This window comes from Kogia breviceps, chromosome 1, assembly GCF_026419965.1.
Source record: "Kogia breviceps isolate mKogBre1 chromosome 1, mKogBre1 haplotype 1, whole genome shotgun sequence".
Lineage (NCBI taxonomy): Eukaryota > Metazoa > Chordata > Mammalia > Artiodactyla > Physeteridae > Kogia > Kogia breviceps.
Genome location: NC_081310.1, coordinates 55235826 through 55254392, shown reverse-complemented (window position 1 = coordinate 55254392; position 18567 = coordinate 55235826). Strand labels below are relative to the sequence as shown.

General features: G+C 40.7%; 1 protein-coding gene across 2 annotated transcripts in view; it reads left to right on the top strand.

The window, feature by feature from the left end:
- The window catches only part of FAM78B (family with sequence similarity 78 member B), a 92750-nt gene extending 75595 nt beyond the window's left edge, over positions 1 to 17155 (top strand). For both annotated transcript variants that reach the window (XM_059045977.2, XM_067031870.1), the window contains exon 2: positions 16414 to 17155. In XM_059045977.2, the coding sequence (XP_058901960.1) occupies positions 16414 to 16936 (523 nt within the window). In that variant the 3' untranslated portion in view covers positions 16937 to 17155. The remainder of the gene's footprint in view (positions 1 to 16413) is intronic.
- Positions 17156 to 18567: the final 1412 nt, after the last annotated feature.

Genomic DNA, 18567 nt, shown 5'->3' with positions numbered 1-18567 from the left:
TTTAAGAGCAGACGCAGTGAGGCGGTTAGACCACAGACTCTCAGAACAGCACCTGGCATGTGACCAGGACTGATACCCAGCTACAGAACTGCCTCTGCTCTGCCTACACTAACTCTATAGTTGCTGGATTTGGGACAGAACCAGGGCCCGAGAAGGAACCTGGGTAGCTACGGAGGACGCTCTTGGGGAGAGGGGAGTCTCTTTAGCCATTGTTCCAAAACTGTTTTAATATTTTACAACAGATATGGTGAGAGCAGTGTGTGCCAGCTAGTATCATCCATGACTGTTATTATTTTTCAGAGCCTTTGGAGCACTAATTTAGTACCATCAGGGAGTCACTTTAGGGAACACGTGTGATTTAGAATAAGATCTTGTGTTCGCAACTCACTTCTGCCCAGCACTAGCTGTGTGACCTTTAGCAGGTTCCTTATTGTGTAATGGCAATGGAATGATGCCCATGTCATGCAATCCATGTAAGAAGTAGGTGCAATGCTGTTTCCAAGAGTAAATGTTAATACTAAACAAATGTGAAAACTCACATACCCAAAGAAAATTCAGGGTTGGAACTGTCCATGGTTCCAGAGCTGTGGATACAGATCTCCCACCTGTTACCCATCCCTAATATTTGTAGGGTCCAGGGGAAGAATGAAGGCCCAAATACCATATTTTAAAATATTAATATTAATTTTAAGCCAAACTAACAAAATGCTAAATGTATAATTCAGACTAACAGAATGCTAAGTTCTATCCTCTGACCTTGACAGATGTATCTTTATAAAAACCTGAAAGCCAGGTTCAGGTTTAGAATGACTGGATTCCAAAAGTTCTGTGCCAGATGTAGCAGCATAGGAATAGCCAACCTTCTGCCCCTGGTTCCATTTCTCTTCCTTCCCCTTGCTCTGTACCATATCGAGATATGGATCATCACACATATGCATGTGAATGTTTAACATGTGTATGTCCAAACTCCATGCATACCCCCAACAAACAGCCTTGGGGCCAGGGGTGTACACACAGATGGAGTGGACCCCTTAGGAAAACAGACCAGGAAAAAGGCCTGTGTAGACCCTGAAGGCAAGTTTGGGGCCATATGAGCTGGATCCCAGATACCTGGACGGTGGTCTAGAAGGAGGGGCACAGGTTCTAGGTGGGCATGCCCTCTTAGCCCCACAAACTCCTTGCCCAATGTGTAAGGGCATAGCCAGAAGATACTAGAGTGGGTACCTTTAAAGTGTCAGGCCAGGCAGGGACTTCTCTTACCTAGGCCTAGGGGCAGTACCATCCTGGATGGCCTCCCCTGGGAGCTCTACAGGCTTGAAACCATCAGTCCTCTCCATGTGTGGTTCCCCTGACTCCCATTCCAGTTTCCATCAGGGGACAGTAGTCTCGGTAGTGCCCCTGCACACCTGCCCACTCCCTGCCTTCAAGAATGCTGCTGCTGGCCCCCATTCCATTGATGACCACAGGGCTTTGGCAAGAGCAAAGCAAGGCTCCTTCAGAGAGGTTGCTCTGGCCCTCATGGACACTGGGAGAACTGGCTGGGTCTGGGTGGAGACCCGGACCTCAACCCAGGGACCACTTATTTGAATGAAATGCTTCACATGAGCTTGTTTGATTGAGATTTGTCTCTTTCTTCTAAAAATGGAATGCAGAAAGCATGTAGGTTGCGATAATCGATGTTTTCACTATTAGCTCCATTGGCAAGTCCAGTAGCTGTGAGCTCTGGGTCAATGGCTGATTGTCTGAAAGGAAAACACTGTTTATCACAGTGAGGAGAAGGGTGGTTGGAGAAGGAGGGGAATGAGATGATAAGAACTAATATTGACCAGGTGTGTTACAGTTTACAAAGCAGGTGCTCACAGATCATCACTTCATTTGATCCTGGTAATAGCCCTGAGATTAAGGAGGTGGGGTTATTTTTCTTCCCATTTCACACATGAGCAGCCTGAGGCTGATTTGCTGAGGTCAGCCAGCTGTCACCTTGGGATTGACATCCAAGACTCCTAAGGGCAGTCTTGGTTGCTTCCTCCATTCACCACACCAAAGACTTCAAGGAAAGAGAGATGAAATTTAGAACTCAAAGGAGCTATTCCCACAGTGTGATGCAGTAGAAAAGGAAAAGTTTGGGGCCAGGGAAGCTTGCTTTTACACTCTGGCACCACCCCTTATCATCTATATGACTTTGCCTAGTCCACTTTTCCTCATGGATGAACAGCGTATAATAATCCCTGCCTCATATAGTTACTATTAAGTGCTTGCACGTGGAAGGGTTCAGTGGCTGTTCATTTCCTTTTTCTCTAACGCTGCCCCGTCTCTGTTCCTTACTGATACCTAACTTTCAATGTAACGTACTTTGTGCCACACTGTGTTAAGTACTTCCCTTCATTATGTCATTTAATTCTCACACCAAGTACATCAAGTAAGTCCTGTTCTTATGTCTATTTGATAAATGGGGAAACTGGTATAGAAATGGCAAGTAACTTGTCTAATACGTGGTAGCTACTAAGTGATAGCACTAGATTTACAAGCCTAGACAGTCTGGCTCCAGAAATCCTGCCTTCAGCTTCTTCGCTTGATCAGCTCTCTACTTTATCTTTCTTGTCCCCTTCATTGCCCAACTTCTTGAAGGAACTCCCTGAACTCTCCACTTTTTTCTTGCGTTTATTCATTCCCTCCATAACCCCTTACAGAATGGCCTCCACCAGCATATCTTTACTGCTGTCTTGATAGTAAATCTAATGGCTTTTTCTTAACCCCACTCTCTTCCATTTGTGTGGCTTTTGACAGTCATGACTCCCTGAAATTCTCTTGACTTTGGAAACAAGTTCTACCCCCCCCCTTCACTGGCTATTCTGCTTTTCAGATTCCTCTTTGTCTTCTGGCCATCTAACAAGCCCCCTAAGATCTCTGTTTCATCCCCAGAGATCTCACCCATCCCCATCACATCAACCAATTCTCTCCATGCAGATAGTTGCCAAATTTACATCTCTAGCCCTGATTTTCTCCTAAGCTCTAGACCCAACTTTGCAACTTCATAAAAGCAGCAGCATCCTAACTGAAAATAGTCTCCTCCCATCTTTCACTTCAGATCAATTCAATGCTTATTTATTTAACAAATAATGTTGAACTCCTATGTGTCAGGCACTGTTGACGGTCCTGTAGATATAGCAGTGAATAAGTTGTCAGTACTGGAGATACGGCAGTGAATAAAACATAGGAAATCCCTGCCTTCTTTGGGGTTATATTTGGAGAGTGAGATGAGGAGAGATAGACCATTAGCTAAGTAAATTATATAGTATATTAGACAGTGCTATAAAGAAAAATGAATCAGGGATGGGGAGGGCTGGGGCAGGAAGTTGCCATTTTGAATATGACTGTCAGGAAATATTGCACTGAGAACATGATATTTGAGCCAGGAATGATGGAGGCAAGGGAGTAAGCCTTTCACATAATTATAATATAATCTGGGACCTGTAAAGATCTGGATATATCCATGGGAGCACAGAAGAGAAGGCTTCCTGGAAGAGGTGCTGTATGCAATGATTCTCAAATGTCAAGTAGTTAAACACAATGAGACTTTAGGAGAGGAAAGAGCAGTGCAGGCAGATGGCACAGTGTGGGCAAAGGGGCAGAGATGAAAAACAGCATGGTATGTGGAGACAGGGAGGCCAGACTGCACAGGGCCACATATGTCCTATTAAGGAACTTGAATTTTATCCTGTAGGTGATGCCAGTGATGTCCAGGTAAAGGAGACTTTGAAGGGTTTTAGGTAGAGAAAAGACATAATCAGATCTGCATATTTGTACATGAGTGCAGCCTAAAAGATGAATTTGAGAGGGGTCAGGTTTGGATGCAGAGAGACCAGTTATGGGCCATTACAGTAGACCAGGTAAGAGATGCTGAAGACTTGGATTAAACAAGGGCAGTGAGAGTTGAATGGAGAAAGGGAGATAAATTCAAGCATCACTTATGGAGCAAATTCACAAGATGCAGTAACAACAGCTTTGGCAGTCTAGGAGAAGGCAGAGGAAGAGCCAGAGATGACCCTCATTCTGTCCTGGAATACAGGGTGAGCAATGGGCCAATGCCTGCAGCAGAAACGGGGGAAAGGGCCAAGTTTACGGTGGATGTGGTGAGTTTGGTTTGGGCTATGTGGAATTTGAAGTGATTTTGGCATCCCATTCAAAGTAGTCATAATGGTCATAGAGTGATTCCAATGGTGCTGTTATTCTTGGAACTTATCAGGAACTATTTGAAAACTATTATGAAAGCCAATTTATCAGCTACATAAACCAGTCATGCATTTTACAGGCAAAACTCTTTTTGCAAAAATAAAAAAGCCACTACCTTGGAATGCACATTAATAACTATTTTTCATAAAAGAAATAAAAATGATATGATACTTTTCAAAAAGAAACCTACTCCCTGTTCATAGGCTTAAGTCCCTATTCACTACGCTTAAGTCATAATGAATTTTGGCTGCTTCCAAAATCAAACCCTCCATTAATCATGTAGTCCTGGGGCCCCTGGGGCTATGGAAAAGAACATGCCTCAGACCTGAGGGATTTCCAATAGAGCAGTGGCCAAAGTCACAGCAATGGATGGAACGAGTGTGTAGCCTCCCAAGGTCACCATGCCCATTAGCTACACTCACCAGGTGCCTTAGTTTTTCTGTTTTTGTTTTTGTTTTACATCTTTATTGGAGTATAATTGCTTTACAATGTTGTGCTAGTTTCTGTTGTATAACAAAGTGAATCAGCTATATGTAAATATGTGTATATATGTCCCCATATCCCTTCCCTCTTGAGCTTCCTTCCCACCCTCCCAATCCCACCCCTCTAGGTGGTCACAAAGCACCAAGCTATCTCCCTGTGCTATGCAGCTGCTTCCCATTAGCTATTTATTTTACATTTGTTAGTGTATATATGTCCATGCCACTCTCTCAATTCATCCCAGCTTCCCCTTCCCCCCAACTGTGTCCTCAAGTCCATTCTCTACATCTGTGTCTTTATTCCTGTCCTGCCCCTAGGTTCATCAGAACCATTTTTTTAAGATTCCATATATATATGTGTGTTAGCATATGGTATTTGTTTTTCTCTTTCTGACTTCACTCTGTATGACAGACTCTAGGTCCATCCACCTCACTACAAATAATTATTTCATTTCTTTTTATGGCTGAGTAATATTCCATTGTATATGTGTGCCACATTTTCTTTATTCAGTCATCTGTCAATGGACACTTAGGTTGCTTCCATGTCCTGGCTGTTGTAACTAGCACTGCAATGAACATTGTGGTACATGTCTCTTTTTGAATTATGGTTTTCTCAGGGTATATGCCCTGAGAAGGTAGTGAGATTGCTGGATCATATGGTAGTTCTGTTTTTACTTTTTAAGGAACCTCCATACTTTTCTCCATAGTGGATGTATAAATTTACATTCCCACCAACAGTGCAAGAGGGTTCCCTTTTCTCCACACCTTCTCCAGCATTTATTGTTTGTAGATTTTTTGATGATGGCCATTCTGACCCGTGTGAGGTGATACCTCATTGTAGTTTGGATTTGCATTTCTCTAATGATTAGTGATGTTGAGCATTCTTTCATATGTTTGTTGGCAAACTGTATATCTACTTTGGAGAAATGTCTATTTAGGTCTTTCGCCCATTTTTGGATTGGGTAGTTGGTTCTTTTGATATTGAGCTTCATGAGCTGCTTTTATATTTCGGAGATTAAACCTTTGTCAGTTGCTTCGCTTGCAAATACTTTCTCCCATTCTAAGTGTTGTCTTTTCATCTTGTTTATGGTTTCCTTTGCTGAGCAAAGGCTTTTAAGTTTCATTAGGTCCCATTTGTTTAATTTTGTTTTATTTCCATGTCACTAGGAGGTGGGTCAAAAAAGATCCTGCTGTGATTTATGTCATAGAGTTCTGCCTATGTTTTCCTCTAAGAGTTTGATAGTGTCTGGCCTTACATTTAGGTACATAATCCATTTTGAGTTTATTTTTGTGTATGGTGTTAGGAAGTGTTCTAATTTCATTTTTTTGCATGTAGCTGTCCAGTTTTCCCAGCACAACTTGTTGAAGAGCCTGTCTTTTTTCCATTCTTGCCAATATACTCTTGCTCCCTTTCTCAAAGATAAGGTGACCATATGTGCGTGGGTTTATCTCTGGGTTTCCTATCCTGTTCCATTGATCTATATTTCTGTTTTTGTGCCAGTACCATACTGTCTTGATTACTGTAGCTTTGTAGTTTAATCTGAAGTCAGGGAGCCTGATTCCTCCAGCTCCCTTTTTCTTTCTGAAGACTGCTTTGGCTATTTGGGGTCTTGTGTTTCCATACAAATTGTAAAATTTTTGTTCTAGTTCTGTGAAAAATGCTCTTGGTAGTTTGATAGGGATTGCATTGAATCTGTAGATTGCTTTGGGTATAGTCAAAGCAAGTAGAGTCATTTTCACAATGTTGATTCTTCCTGTCCAAGAACATAGTATATCTCTCCATCTGTTGGTATCATCTTTAATTTCTCTCATCAGTGTCCTACAGTTTTCTGCATACAGGTCTCTTGTCTCCTTAGGTAGGTTTATTCCATATTTTATTCTTTTTCTTGCAATGGTAAATGAGAGTGTTTCCTTAATTTCTCTTTCAGATTTTTCATCATTAGCATATAGGAATCCAAGGGATTTCTGTGCTTTAATTTTGTATCCTGCTACTCTACCAAATTCATTGATTAGCTCTAGTAGCTTTCTGGTAGCACCTTTAGGATTCTTTATGTATGGTATCATGTCATCCGCAAACAGTGACAGCTTTACTTCTTCTTTTCTGATTTGGATTTCTTTTGTTTCTTTTTCTTCTCTGACTGCTGTGGCTAAAACTTCCAAAACGTTGTTGACTAATAGTGGTGAGAGTAGATACCCTTGTCTTGTTCCTGATCTTATAGGAGATGCTTCTGTTTTTCACCATTGAGAATGCTGTTGACTGTGGGTTTGTCATATATGGCCTTTATTATGTTGAGGTAGGTTCCCTCTATGCCCACTTTCTGGAGAGTTTTTATCATAAATGGGTGTTGAATTTTATTGAAAGCTTTTTCTGCATCTGTTGAGATTATCATATGGTTTTTATCCTTCTATTTGCTAATATGGTGTATCACATTGATTGATTTGCATATATTGAAAAATCCTTGCATTCCTGGAATAAACCCCACTTGATCATCATGTATGATCCTTTAAATGTGCTGTTGGATTCTGTTTGCTAGGATTTTGTTGAGGATTTTTGCATCTATGTTCATCAGTGATATTGGCCTGTAGTTTTCTTTTTTTGTGACATGTTTGTCTGGTTTTGGTATCAGGGTGATGATGGCCTTGTAGAATGAATTTGGGAGTGTTCCTCCCTCTGCTCTATTTTGGAAGAGTTTGAGAAGGATGAGTGTTAGCTCTTCTCTAAATGTTTGATAGAATTCACCTGTGAAGCCATCTGGTCCTGGGCTTTTGTTTGTTGGAAGATTTTTAATCACAGTTTCAATTTCAGTCCTTGTGACTGGTCTGTTCATATTTTCTGTTTCTTCCTGGTTCAGACTTGGAAGGTTTTACTTTTCTAAGAATTTGTCCATTTCTTCCAGGTTGTCCATTTTATTGACATGTACTTGCTTATAGTAGTCTCTCATTATCCTTTGTATTTCTGGTGCCTTTGTTTTGATGTGATGATTAAGAAGTCTATTTTATTTCTCTCTTCCAGAGAATCCTCCAAGACAAGGGTAGCTTCCTTCTTTCTCTTTCAAGACAGGCTCAAGAGTGCAACTTAATGTATTTTCTCTGTTTTCAGAAAATCTGGGACCAAATTAAGCTTTGTGATTTTCCCACAAAACTGACCTCTAGACCCTGGGCCTGAGTCACTGCTCACATAGCTCTGGACAGGAAAATGGAGAAAAAACATGAATGTGAAGACTCTATAGACAAAGTAATTGAATAGAATGCCAAGCTAGCCAGTCCTAAAAAGGACAGTGTTATAATAAGCCAAACTCCCCAGGCAACATGCCACAGCTGGCCCAGTGTTTAGGACAGGAGGACAAGTACAATTTTACACTATTGTGAATACTTGTCCTCCAGTCCCACAGAGGAAACCAAAGGCCAGCAGAGCCTGATCACTGTAAGTAAAATGAAGAATAGGGTTGAAGCAACACAGAAAATGAATGCCTGGTGACTGAATAATTGTCACAACCCTTTGACTCAGGGCACAAAACTGCCTCCAGTGTGACCTTTTCATCAACCCAGCAGGCAGATTGGTTCTCACTTGACCTGACCTTGTATGATTAGATCCCACTCAAACAACACTTATTCCCTTTTGTAGAGTAAGAAGTGGCTATAGAATTATCTGGGAGCTACTCCTTGGCCCAGCTACAACTAGCATGGGTAACAAAATGGTAACTGAAGTCTCTAACTTTATGCATCAAGTCAATTCCTCTTACTAAGTTTCTGCCAACCATTATACACAGCAGTTTTTCCAAGTGGTTTTCAAGGGCATGGAGGCAAGAGAAAAGGTTCTTGCAGCTGTGGGCTCACCTCCTCTCCAGGCAATCCAGCCTTCCCCTCCCTTCAGGCTGGGGCTGCCTAGCATAGGGAGCACTGTGGGGGGGAGCAGGAGGCAGCAGTCAGTTTTAACATGTCCCTGTGTGAAGGATTCTGAGACTGTTCAGTATTCACCTGGCAATGCAACTCCCTTTTAGGCCATTGGTATAAAGTCCTGCAGGGACAGTGGCACCCGCTGGCACCGGCTTATCGCATTGGAACAAGCTTCTAAATATTTGTGCCCCAGCATGAGCTGAAGCTTCCCTCTGCCTCTTTCGGAGACTCTCCAAGACCAACACACAAGGAAGCAAAACTGGTGAGGGGTTAAATAACCTACCCAAGGTCATACAACTGCAGGGTGGCTGACAGGGTTTTGTTGCTCTGGCCGGGTGTCAGGCCTCTGAGGGGGGAGAGCTGAGTTCAGGACATTGGTCCACCAGAGACCTCCCAACTCCACATAATATCAAATGACAAAACCTCTCCCAGAGATCTCCTGCTCAATGCTAAGACTCAGTTCCACTTGACAACCAGCAAGCTACAGTGCTGGACACCCTATGCCAAACAACTAGCAAGACAGGAACATAACCCCACCCATTAGCAGAGAGGCTGCCTGAAATCATAATAAGGTAACAGACACCCCAAAACACACCACTGGACGTGATCCTGCCCACCAGAAAGACAACATCCAGCATCATCCAACAGAACACAGGCACCAGTCCCCTCCACAAGGAAGCCTACACAACCCACTGAACCAACCTTACCACTGGGGGCAGACACCAAAAACAATGGGAACTACAAACCTGCAGACTGTGAAAAGGAGATTCCAAACACAGTGATTTAAGCACAATGAGAAAACAGAGAAATATGTAGCAGATGAAGGAGCAAGGAAAAAACCCATCAGACCAAACAAATGAAGAGGAAATAGGCAGTCTACCTGAAAAAGAATTCAAAGTAATGATAGTAAAGATGATCCAAAATCTTGAAAATAGAATGGAGAAAATACAAGAAACGTTTAACAAGGACCTAGAAGAAATAAAGAGCAAACAAACAATGATGAACAACACAATAAATGAAATTTAAAATTCTCTAGAACTAATCAATAGCAGAATAACTGAGGCAGAAGAACGGATAAGTGAAAGATAAAATAATGGAAATAACTACTGCAGAGCAGAGTAGAGAAAGAAGAACAAAAATAACTGAGAACTGTCTCAAAGACCACTGGACAACATTAAACACACCAACATTCGAATTATAGGGATACCAGGAGAAGAAGAGAAAAAGAAAGGATCTGAGAAAATATTTGAAGAGATTATAGTTGAAAACTTCCCTAACATGGGAAAAGAAATAGTCAATCAAGTCCGGGAAGCACAGAGAGTCCCATACAGGATAAATCCAAGGAGAAACATGCCAAGACACATGTTAATCAAACCATCAAAAATTAAATACAAAGAAAAAATATTAAAAGCAGCAAGGGAAAAGCAACAAATACCATACAAGAGAATCCCCATAAGGTTAACAGCTGATCTTTCAGCAGAAGCTCTGCAAGCCAGAAGGGAGTAGCAGGACATATTTAAAGTGATGAAATAGAGAAACCTACAACCAAGATTACCCAGCAAGGATTTCATTCAGATTCGATGGAGAAATTAAAACCTTTACAGACAAGCAAAAGCTAAAAGAATTCAGCACCTCCAAACCAGCTTTACAACAAATGTTAAAGGAACGTCTCTAGGCAGGAAACACAAGAGAAGGAAAAGACCTAGAATAACAAACCCAAAACAACAAAACGGTAATAAGAACATACATATCAATAACTACCTTAAATGTAAATGGATTAAATGCTCCAAACAAATGACATACACTGGCTAAATGGATACAAAAACAAGACCCATCTATATGCTGTCTACAGGAGACCCACTTCAGACCTAGGGACACATACAGACTGAAAGTGAGGGGATGGAAAAAGATATTCCAGGCAAATGGAAATCAAAAGAAAGCTGGAGTAGCAATACTCATATCAGATAAAATAGACTTTAAAATAAAGACTGTTACAAGAGACAAAGAAGGAAACTACATAATGATCAAGGGATCAAACCAAGAAAATATAACAGTTGTAAATATTTATGCACCCAACATAGGAGCACCTCAATACATAGGCAAATGTTAATAGCCATAAAACGGAAATCGACACAATCATAGTAGGGGACTTTGACACCCAACTTTCACCAATGGACAGATCATACAAAGTGAAAATAAATAAGGAAACACAAGCTTTAAATGATACATTAAACAGGCTGGACTTAATTGATATTTATAGGACTTACCATCCAAAAACAACACAATACACTTTCTTCTCAAGTGCTCATGGAACATTCTCCAAGATAGATCATATCTTGGGTCAAAAGTCAAGCCTTGGTAAATTTAAGAAAATTGAAATCATATCAAGTATCTTTTCCAACCACAACGCTATGAGACTAGATATCAATTACAAGAAAAAATCTGTAAAAGCTACACACACATGGAGGCTATACAATACACCTCTAAATAACCAAAAAATCACGGAAGAAATCAAAGAGGAAATCAAAAATTACCTAGAAACAAATGACAAAACATGACCACCCAAAACCTATGGGATGCAGCAAAAGCCATTCTAAGAGGGAAGTTTATAGCAATACAATCCTACCTCAAGAAACAAAAAACATCTCAAATAAACAATCTAATCTTACACCTAAAGCAATTAGGAAAAGAAGAATTTAAAAACTTCAAAGTTAGCAGAAGGAAAGAAATCATAAAGCTCAGGTCAGAAATAAATGAAAAGGAAATGAAGGAAACAGTAGCAAAGATCAATAAAATGAAAAGCTGATTCTTTGAGAAGATAAACAAAATTGATAAACTATTAGCCAGACTCATCAAGAAAAGAAGGGAGAAGACTAAAGTCCATAGAAAAAGAAATGAAAAAAAAGTAACAACTGACACTGCAGAAATACAAAAGATCATGAGAGATTACTACAAACAACTATATACCAATAAAATGGACAACCTGGAAGAAATGGACAAATTCTTAGAAAAGTACAACCTTCCATGTCTGAACCAGGAAGAAACAGAAAATATGAACAGACCAATCACAAGGACTGAAATCGAAACTGTGATTTAAAATCTCCCAAAATGAGCCCAGGACCAGATGGCTTCACAGGTGAATTCTATCAAACATTTAGAGAAGAGCTAACACCCATCCTTCTCAAACTCTTCCAAAATAGAGCAGAGGGAGGAACACTCCCAAATTCATTCTACAAGGCCACCATCACCCTGATACCAAAACCAGACAAACATGTCACAAAAAAGAAAACTACAGGCCAATATCACTGATGAACATAGATGCAAAAATCCTCAACAAAATCCTAGCAAACAGAAACCAACAGCATATTAAAAGGATAATACACCATAAGCAAGTGGGGTATACCCTAGGAATGCAAGGATTCTTCAGTATATGCAAATCAATCAATGTGATACACCATATTAACAAATAGTAGGATAAAACCATATGATAATCTCAACAGATGCAGAAAAAGCTTTCAACAAAATTCAACACCCATTTATGATAAAAACTCTCCAGAAAGTGGGCATAGAGGGAACCTACCTCAACATAATAAAGGCCATATATGACAAACCCACAGCCAACAGCATTCTCAATGGTGAAAAACAGAAAGCATTTCCTATAAGATCAAGAACAAGACAAGGGTGTCCACTCTCACCACTATTAGTCAACAACGTTTTGGAAGTTTTAGCCACAGCAATCAGAGAAGAAAAAAAAATAAATAAAAGGAATCCATATCAGAAAAGAAGAAGTAAAGCTGTCACTGTTTGCAGATGACATGATACTATACATAGAGAATCCTAAAGATGCTACCAGAAAGCTGCTAGAGCTAATCAATGAATTTGGTAGAGTAGCAGGATACAAAATTAAAGCACAGAAATCTCTTGCATTCCTATACACTAATGATGAAAAATCTGAAAGGGAAATTAAGGAAACACTCCCATTTACCACTGCAATGAAAAGAATAAAATACCTAGGAATAAACCTACCTAAGGAGACAAAAGACCAGTATGCAGAAAACTATAAGACACTGATGAGAGAAATTAAAGATGATACCAACAGATGGAGAGATATACTATGTTCTTGGACAGGAAGAATCAACATTGTGAAAATGGCTATACAACCCAAAGCAATCTACTGATTCAATGCAATCCCTATCAAACTACCAATGGCATTTTTCACAGAACTGGAACAAAAAAATTTACAATTTGTATGGAAACTCAAATGACCCCAAATAGCCAAATCAATCCTGAGAAAGAAAAATGGAGCTAGAGGAATCAGGCTCCCTGATTGCAGACTATACTTCAAAGCTACAGTAATCAAGACAGCATGGTCCTGGCACAGAAACAGAAATATAGATTAATTGAACAGGATAGGAATCCCAGAGATAAACCCATGCACATATGGTCACCTTATTTTCATAATGGAGGCAAGAATATTCAATGGAGGAAAGAGAGCCTCTTCAATAAGTGGTGCTGGGAAAACTGGACAGGTACATGTAAAAGAATTAAATTCTAACACTTCCTAACACATACACAGCAATAAACTCAAAATTGATTAATGATTTAAAGGTAAGGCCAGACATTATAAAACTCTTAGAGGAAAACATAGGCAGAACACTCTATGACATAAATCACTGCAAGATCCTTTTTGACCCACCTCCTCGAGAAATGGAAATAAAAACAAAATTAAACAAATGCGACCTAATGAAACTTAAAAGCATTTGCACAGCAAAGGAAACCATAAACAAGTTGAAAAGACAACCCTCAGAAAGAGAGAAAATATTTGCAAATGAAGCAACTGACAAGGGATTAATCTCCAAAATTTACAAGCAGCTCATGCAGCTCAATATCAAAAAACACAAGCCAATGCAAAAATGGGCAGAAGACCTAAATAGACATTTCTCCAGAGAAGATATACAGATTGCCAACAAACACATGAAAGGATGCTCAACATCACTAATCATTAGAGAAATGCAAGTCAAAACTACCAGGTATCACCTCACACCAGTCAGAATGGCCATTATTAAAAAATCTACAAGGGGCTTCCCTGGTGGCGCAGTGGTTGGGAACCTGCCTGCCAATGCAGGGGACACGGGTTCAAGCCCTGGGCTGGGAAGATCCCACATGCCGCGGAGCAACTAAGCCCGTGTGCCACAACTACTGAGCCTGCACTGTAGAAACCATGAGCCACAGCTACTGAAGCCCACGTGCCTAGAGCCCATACTCCACAACAAGAGAAGCCACCACAATGAGAAGCCCATGCAATGCAACAAAGAGTAGCCCCCACTCACCACAACTAGAGAAAGCCCGAGCGCAGCAACAAAGACCCAGCACAGTCAAAAATAAATAAATAAATAATAGATTTTTTTAAAAAGTCTACTAACAATAAGTGCTGGAGAGGGTGTGGAGAAAAGGGAACCCTCTTGCCCTGTTGGTGGGAATGTAAATTGATACAGCCACTATGGAGAACAGTACAGAGGTTCCTTAAAAAACTAAAAATAGAACTGCCGTATGACTTGGCAATCCCACTACTGGGCATATACCCTGAGAAAACCATAATTCAAAAAGAGTCATGTACCACAATGTTCATTGCAACTCTATTTACAATAGCCAGGACATGGAAGCAACCTAAATGCCCATCGACAGATGAATGGATAAAAAAGATGTGGCACATATATACAATGGAATATTACTGAGCCATAAAAAGAAACAAAATTTAGTTATTTGTAGTGAGGTTGATGGACCTAGCGTCTGTCATACAGAGTGAAGTAAGTCAGAAAGAGAAAAACAAATACTGTATGCTAACATATATATATGAAACCTAAAAAAAAAACGGTCCTGATGAACCTAGCGGTAGGAGAGGAATAAAGACGCAGACGTAGAGAATGGACTTGAGGACACAGAGAGGGGGAAGGGTAAGCTGAGATGAAGTGAGAGAGTGGCATGGACATATATACACTACCAAATGTAAAATAGAAAGCTAGTGGGAAGAAACCTCATAGCACAGGGAGGTCAGCTCAATGCTTTGTGACCACCTAGAAGTGTGCGATAAGGAGGGTGGGAGGGAGACGCAAGATGGAGGAGATATGGGGATATATGTATATGTATAGCTGATTTACTTTGTTATAAAGCAGAAACTAACATGCCATTGTAAAGCAATTATACTCCAATAAAGATGTTAAAAATAAATAAATAAATAATAAAATAAGCTACAAAGATATATTGTACAACACAGGGAATATGGCCAATATTTTATAATAACTAAATGGAGTATAAGCTTTAAAAATTGTGAATCATTATATTACACACATGTAACCTATTTTGTTCAACTATATTTCAATAAAAATATTTTTTAAAAAAATAAAGTGGTAGGATCTTCTGTCACTTCCTAAGAGAAGAACTTCATTTCGAACAAGACTTCCACCTCTTAGCTGATGAGTGGAGCAGTCTCATTTCTTCCCTTAATTATTAAATTCTCATGCAACATTGCTGAGAGTCATTCTTGGTCCCAGGAAAGGATTTATGGAGGATGCATAGCCACGTTCTGCTGACTAAACGTCTGTCCCTAGGAGGACCCAGTCCATCTTCCCGTGGCAGCTCTGGGAGCTGCTAGCCCACTGGATAGCCTGAATGTCCTCCACTCTGGCTTCCTCCAGCATCATGTAAGGACACTTCAGAAGGCACTGTAGCACGGTGGTCAAAAACATAGGCTCCACATAAGCTCCACATCTTACAATCTGTAGAACCGTTGGCATGTACCTTAACATCTTTAAGCCTCCACCTTCTCGTGTGTAAATGGAAATAAAAATGTATTTATTTTGTGAGATATTTTGAGCATTAACTGAGATGACATAATTAAAGTACTCAGCATCGTGGTCAGAATAGTGCAAGCATTCAGTAAGTATCAGCTATGATGATGATGATGAGTAGTCCATAGCACTGGGGGAGAAACATGGGCTAAGAGTTGGGCACATATCCCCCTCCTTCCCTCTGTTCAAGGTTGGGAGCAACCAGGAGTAACAAAGTACCCAGAATGGCAAATTTGCTAACCTAAGCAATTAGACTTCCAGGCTGGACTTAAAGTTGATGGGAGAACAGCATAGTAGAGACTATGTATGCCAGCCTATGGCACAACTTGCACTTTGAGGTGTTTTCCCAAAGGTGACAATTATCTCCTGTGTTATCAGTTTCTATGTCTGTTTTCTAAATGCTGGATTGGCCAATGACTAGAATTTAAACAACTTTCTTTGTTGAGCAGAAATTCTACTACTTTGATTTCCTAGGAAATCAGTATAACCTTTAACCTTACCTCCCTTTGCCCTCCTTTCCACCTGATACTTCCTTCCAAGTATGTCAGATTTCAACCACCACCTTTTCTTAACAAACCTTAGAGATGCACATACTTCCTGAAAATGTGGTTTTTGAAATTGAATGCCACTAGGTAGTTCATTACAATTGCAGCATTCCAGCTAATTGATGCCTCTTTGTGGGTCTCATAAATGCTTCTTTGAGCTTTTTGCTTCCAGTTGGACCAGCTATGGCTTAATTTAACTTGTTCTGGTATTGCTTTTTTATTTTTGATTTGTTTTGATTTGTTCTCATTTAATCCCGAAACAGCACAGCATAGAACTTTTTGACCTGAATTCCCTTCTGAACTTCCCATTTTGCCCAAGTTGACTGTGATAGTAAGTGGTGGGCATCTCTCCAGCTTTTGAAAAATTCATTCAGCCTCTTCTTTTCTTGTGCATCTCTTCTGCTTTGCCAGGTCAAGCTGGGAACTGCCTGACTTGAGGGAAGGGAGAGTAAAAGCCATCAGTGACTCAGATGGGGTGAGCTACCCTTGGTACGGGAACACCACAGAAACTGTGACCCTGGTTGGCCCCACCAACAAGATCTCCAGGTTCTCCGTCAGCATGAATGACAATTTCTACCCCAGTGTGACATGGGCAGTGCCAGTGAGTGACAGCAATGTGCCACTGCTCACGAGGATCAAGAGGGACCAAAGTTTCACTACCTGGCTGGTGGCCATGAACACCACCACGAAAGAGAAGATCATTCTGCAGACTATCAAGTGGAGGATGAGGGTGGACATTGAGGTGGACCCTCTTCAGCTCTTGGGGCAACGGGCCCGGCTGGTGGGCAGGACTCAACAGGAGCAGCCCCGGATCCTGAGCCGGATGGAACCTATCCCCCCCAACGCACTAGTGAAACCCAATGCCAACGATGCCCAGGTCCTCATGTGGAGGCCCAAGCGGGGGCCACCTCTGGTTGTGATCCCTCCTAAGTAGAAGCAGACTGGCCTGACTGTGTGTGGAGCACACGCCACTGAGACACACAGTGAGGTTGCCAGGGGTGGCAGGAGCCAAACTGAGTTTCTGAGCCAAAGCAGACCTCGTGGTTTGCCAGCCTTTGCAGCCACTTGTGAAGAGTAGAGCTGCTCCTTGGGTGGTAGAACCATAATCCTTAGGAAAAATCCCTTCCTTTTAGGAATAAAGAAATCACTGATTTGACAGACTTGCTGTGATTACCATGCAAGTAGCCATATTTTGGAGCTGACCAGGATGATTCTTTGAACTATTGACCATTTCTTTCCTGTGAGATGCAGGGGATGGAAACAAAATTAAACAGTGCCTGTGGCAAATGCTGCTTCCCAACCAATTAGAAGTGGGAGTGAAAACATCCACACCAGGTGTTTGTAAGACATACAGTTCCACTGCCCAACTGGAGGGTGCTGGGGAAAGGGGTGGAAGGAAAGTCAGGTGGTGAAGGGAATGGGCAATGGAAGGAGGAGGGAATCATTTGTTATTGCAAAATAATACCTGTGCATGTCTTAGTTAATCATCAGATCGTCAACATACTCGCTGGACTGAAAGAAACGCTAAGAAAACTGGAGACATGATATTGGTTGCATTCTGAGGGAGAGCCTCCTAGGAACTGTCCAAGTAGCTGACCGTAGTTCTAATTGATGGTGACTCTCAATGGTTCCATCTACCCACCTGTTTCCAAAAACTGCTTATTTAAAGTATCCTCAATCACAGTATTTGGACAGATAGTTTCTGTATTCTGCAATAGCTGTGATATTTGGGGCCTTCACCATGTTTTTAGTGAAACCCAAAGTGTGATTTTGTTTACAGCTGCTTATTCTGTTCCCATTACCAGCCCTAAATTTACAAAAAGATAATTGTTTATAAGCCATGAACCCATGTAGAGTTTCAAGAACATTTCTACAAGTAAGAATAGTATTTTTACTGTTACACATTCACACATGCAAGCACACATGCCAGGATATATATAGCATAATTACTAGCAGATTTGCCAGCTGTACCTGCATGTGTGCTTATAGCCTTTATGCATACCCAGTACATATACTGTGTACCTATATATGTTTATTTTAGCTCAATTTCACAGAAGCTCAACTCTAACTGCTTGAGCATTTGTGAGAAAGTGCTTCATAAGTCTTAACTTCAGACTCTTAATGAAACTATAAGTTACTCACAGTAAGCAAACCTATATTGCTGAGATCTTTAGTCAGGCCAATATAAACTTTTAAAAGTATCCAGTCTTTACCATATGGATCACCACACAAAGAGCTTTTAAATCACTACAAAAAAGAGTTTTTCCTTTTATTCTCCATAGTGCTAATTTTGATTGATAGATAGATGATAGAGATAGATAGATAGATAGATAGATAGATAGATAGATAGATAGATAGATCCTTGTTCAAACCCCCCCCATGCAAAATAATTATAAAACTCTCATAATATCATCGTGGATTTTATGGGTGGATACTGCCAGCCTAATTTCAGAGATGAGAGAGTTACGATTCAACACAATTATTACAATCCCATGGTTGGCTCCAGTGACCTGTCTTTTATCAGAGTTTGAAAATGGAGAAGAAAAAACAGGAGGACTTGTTTAT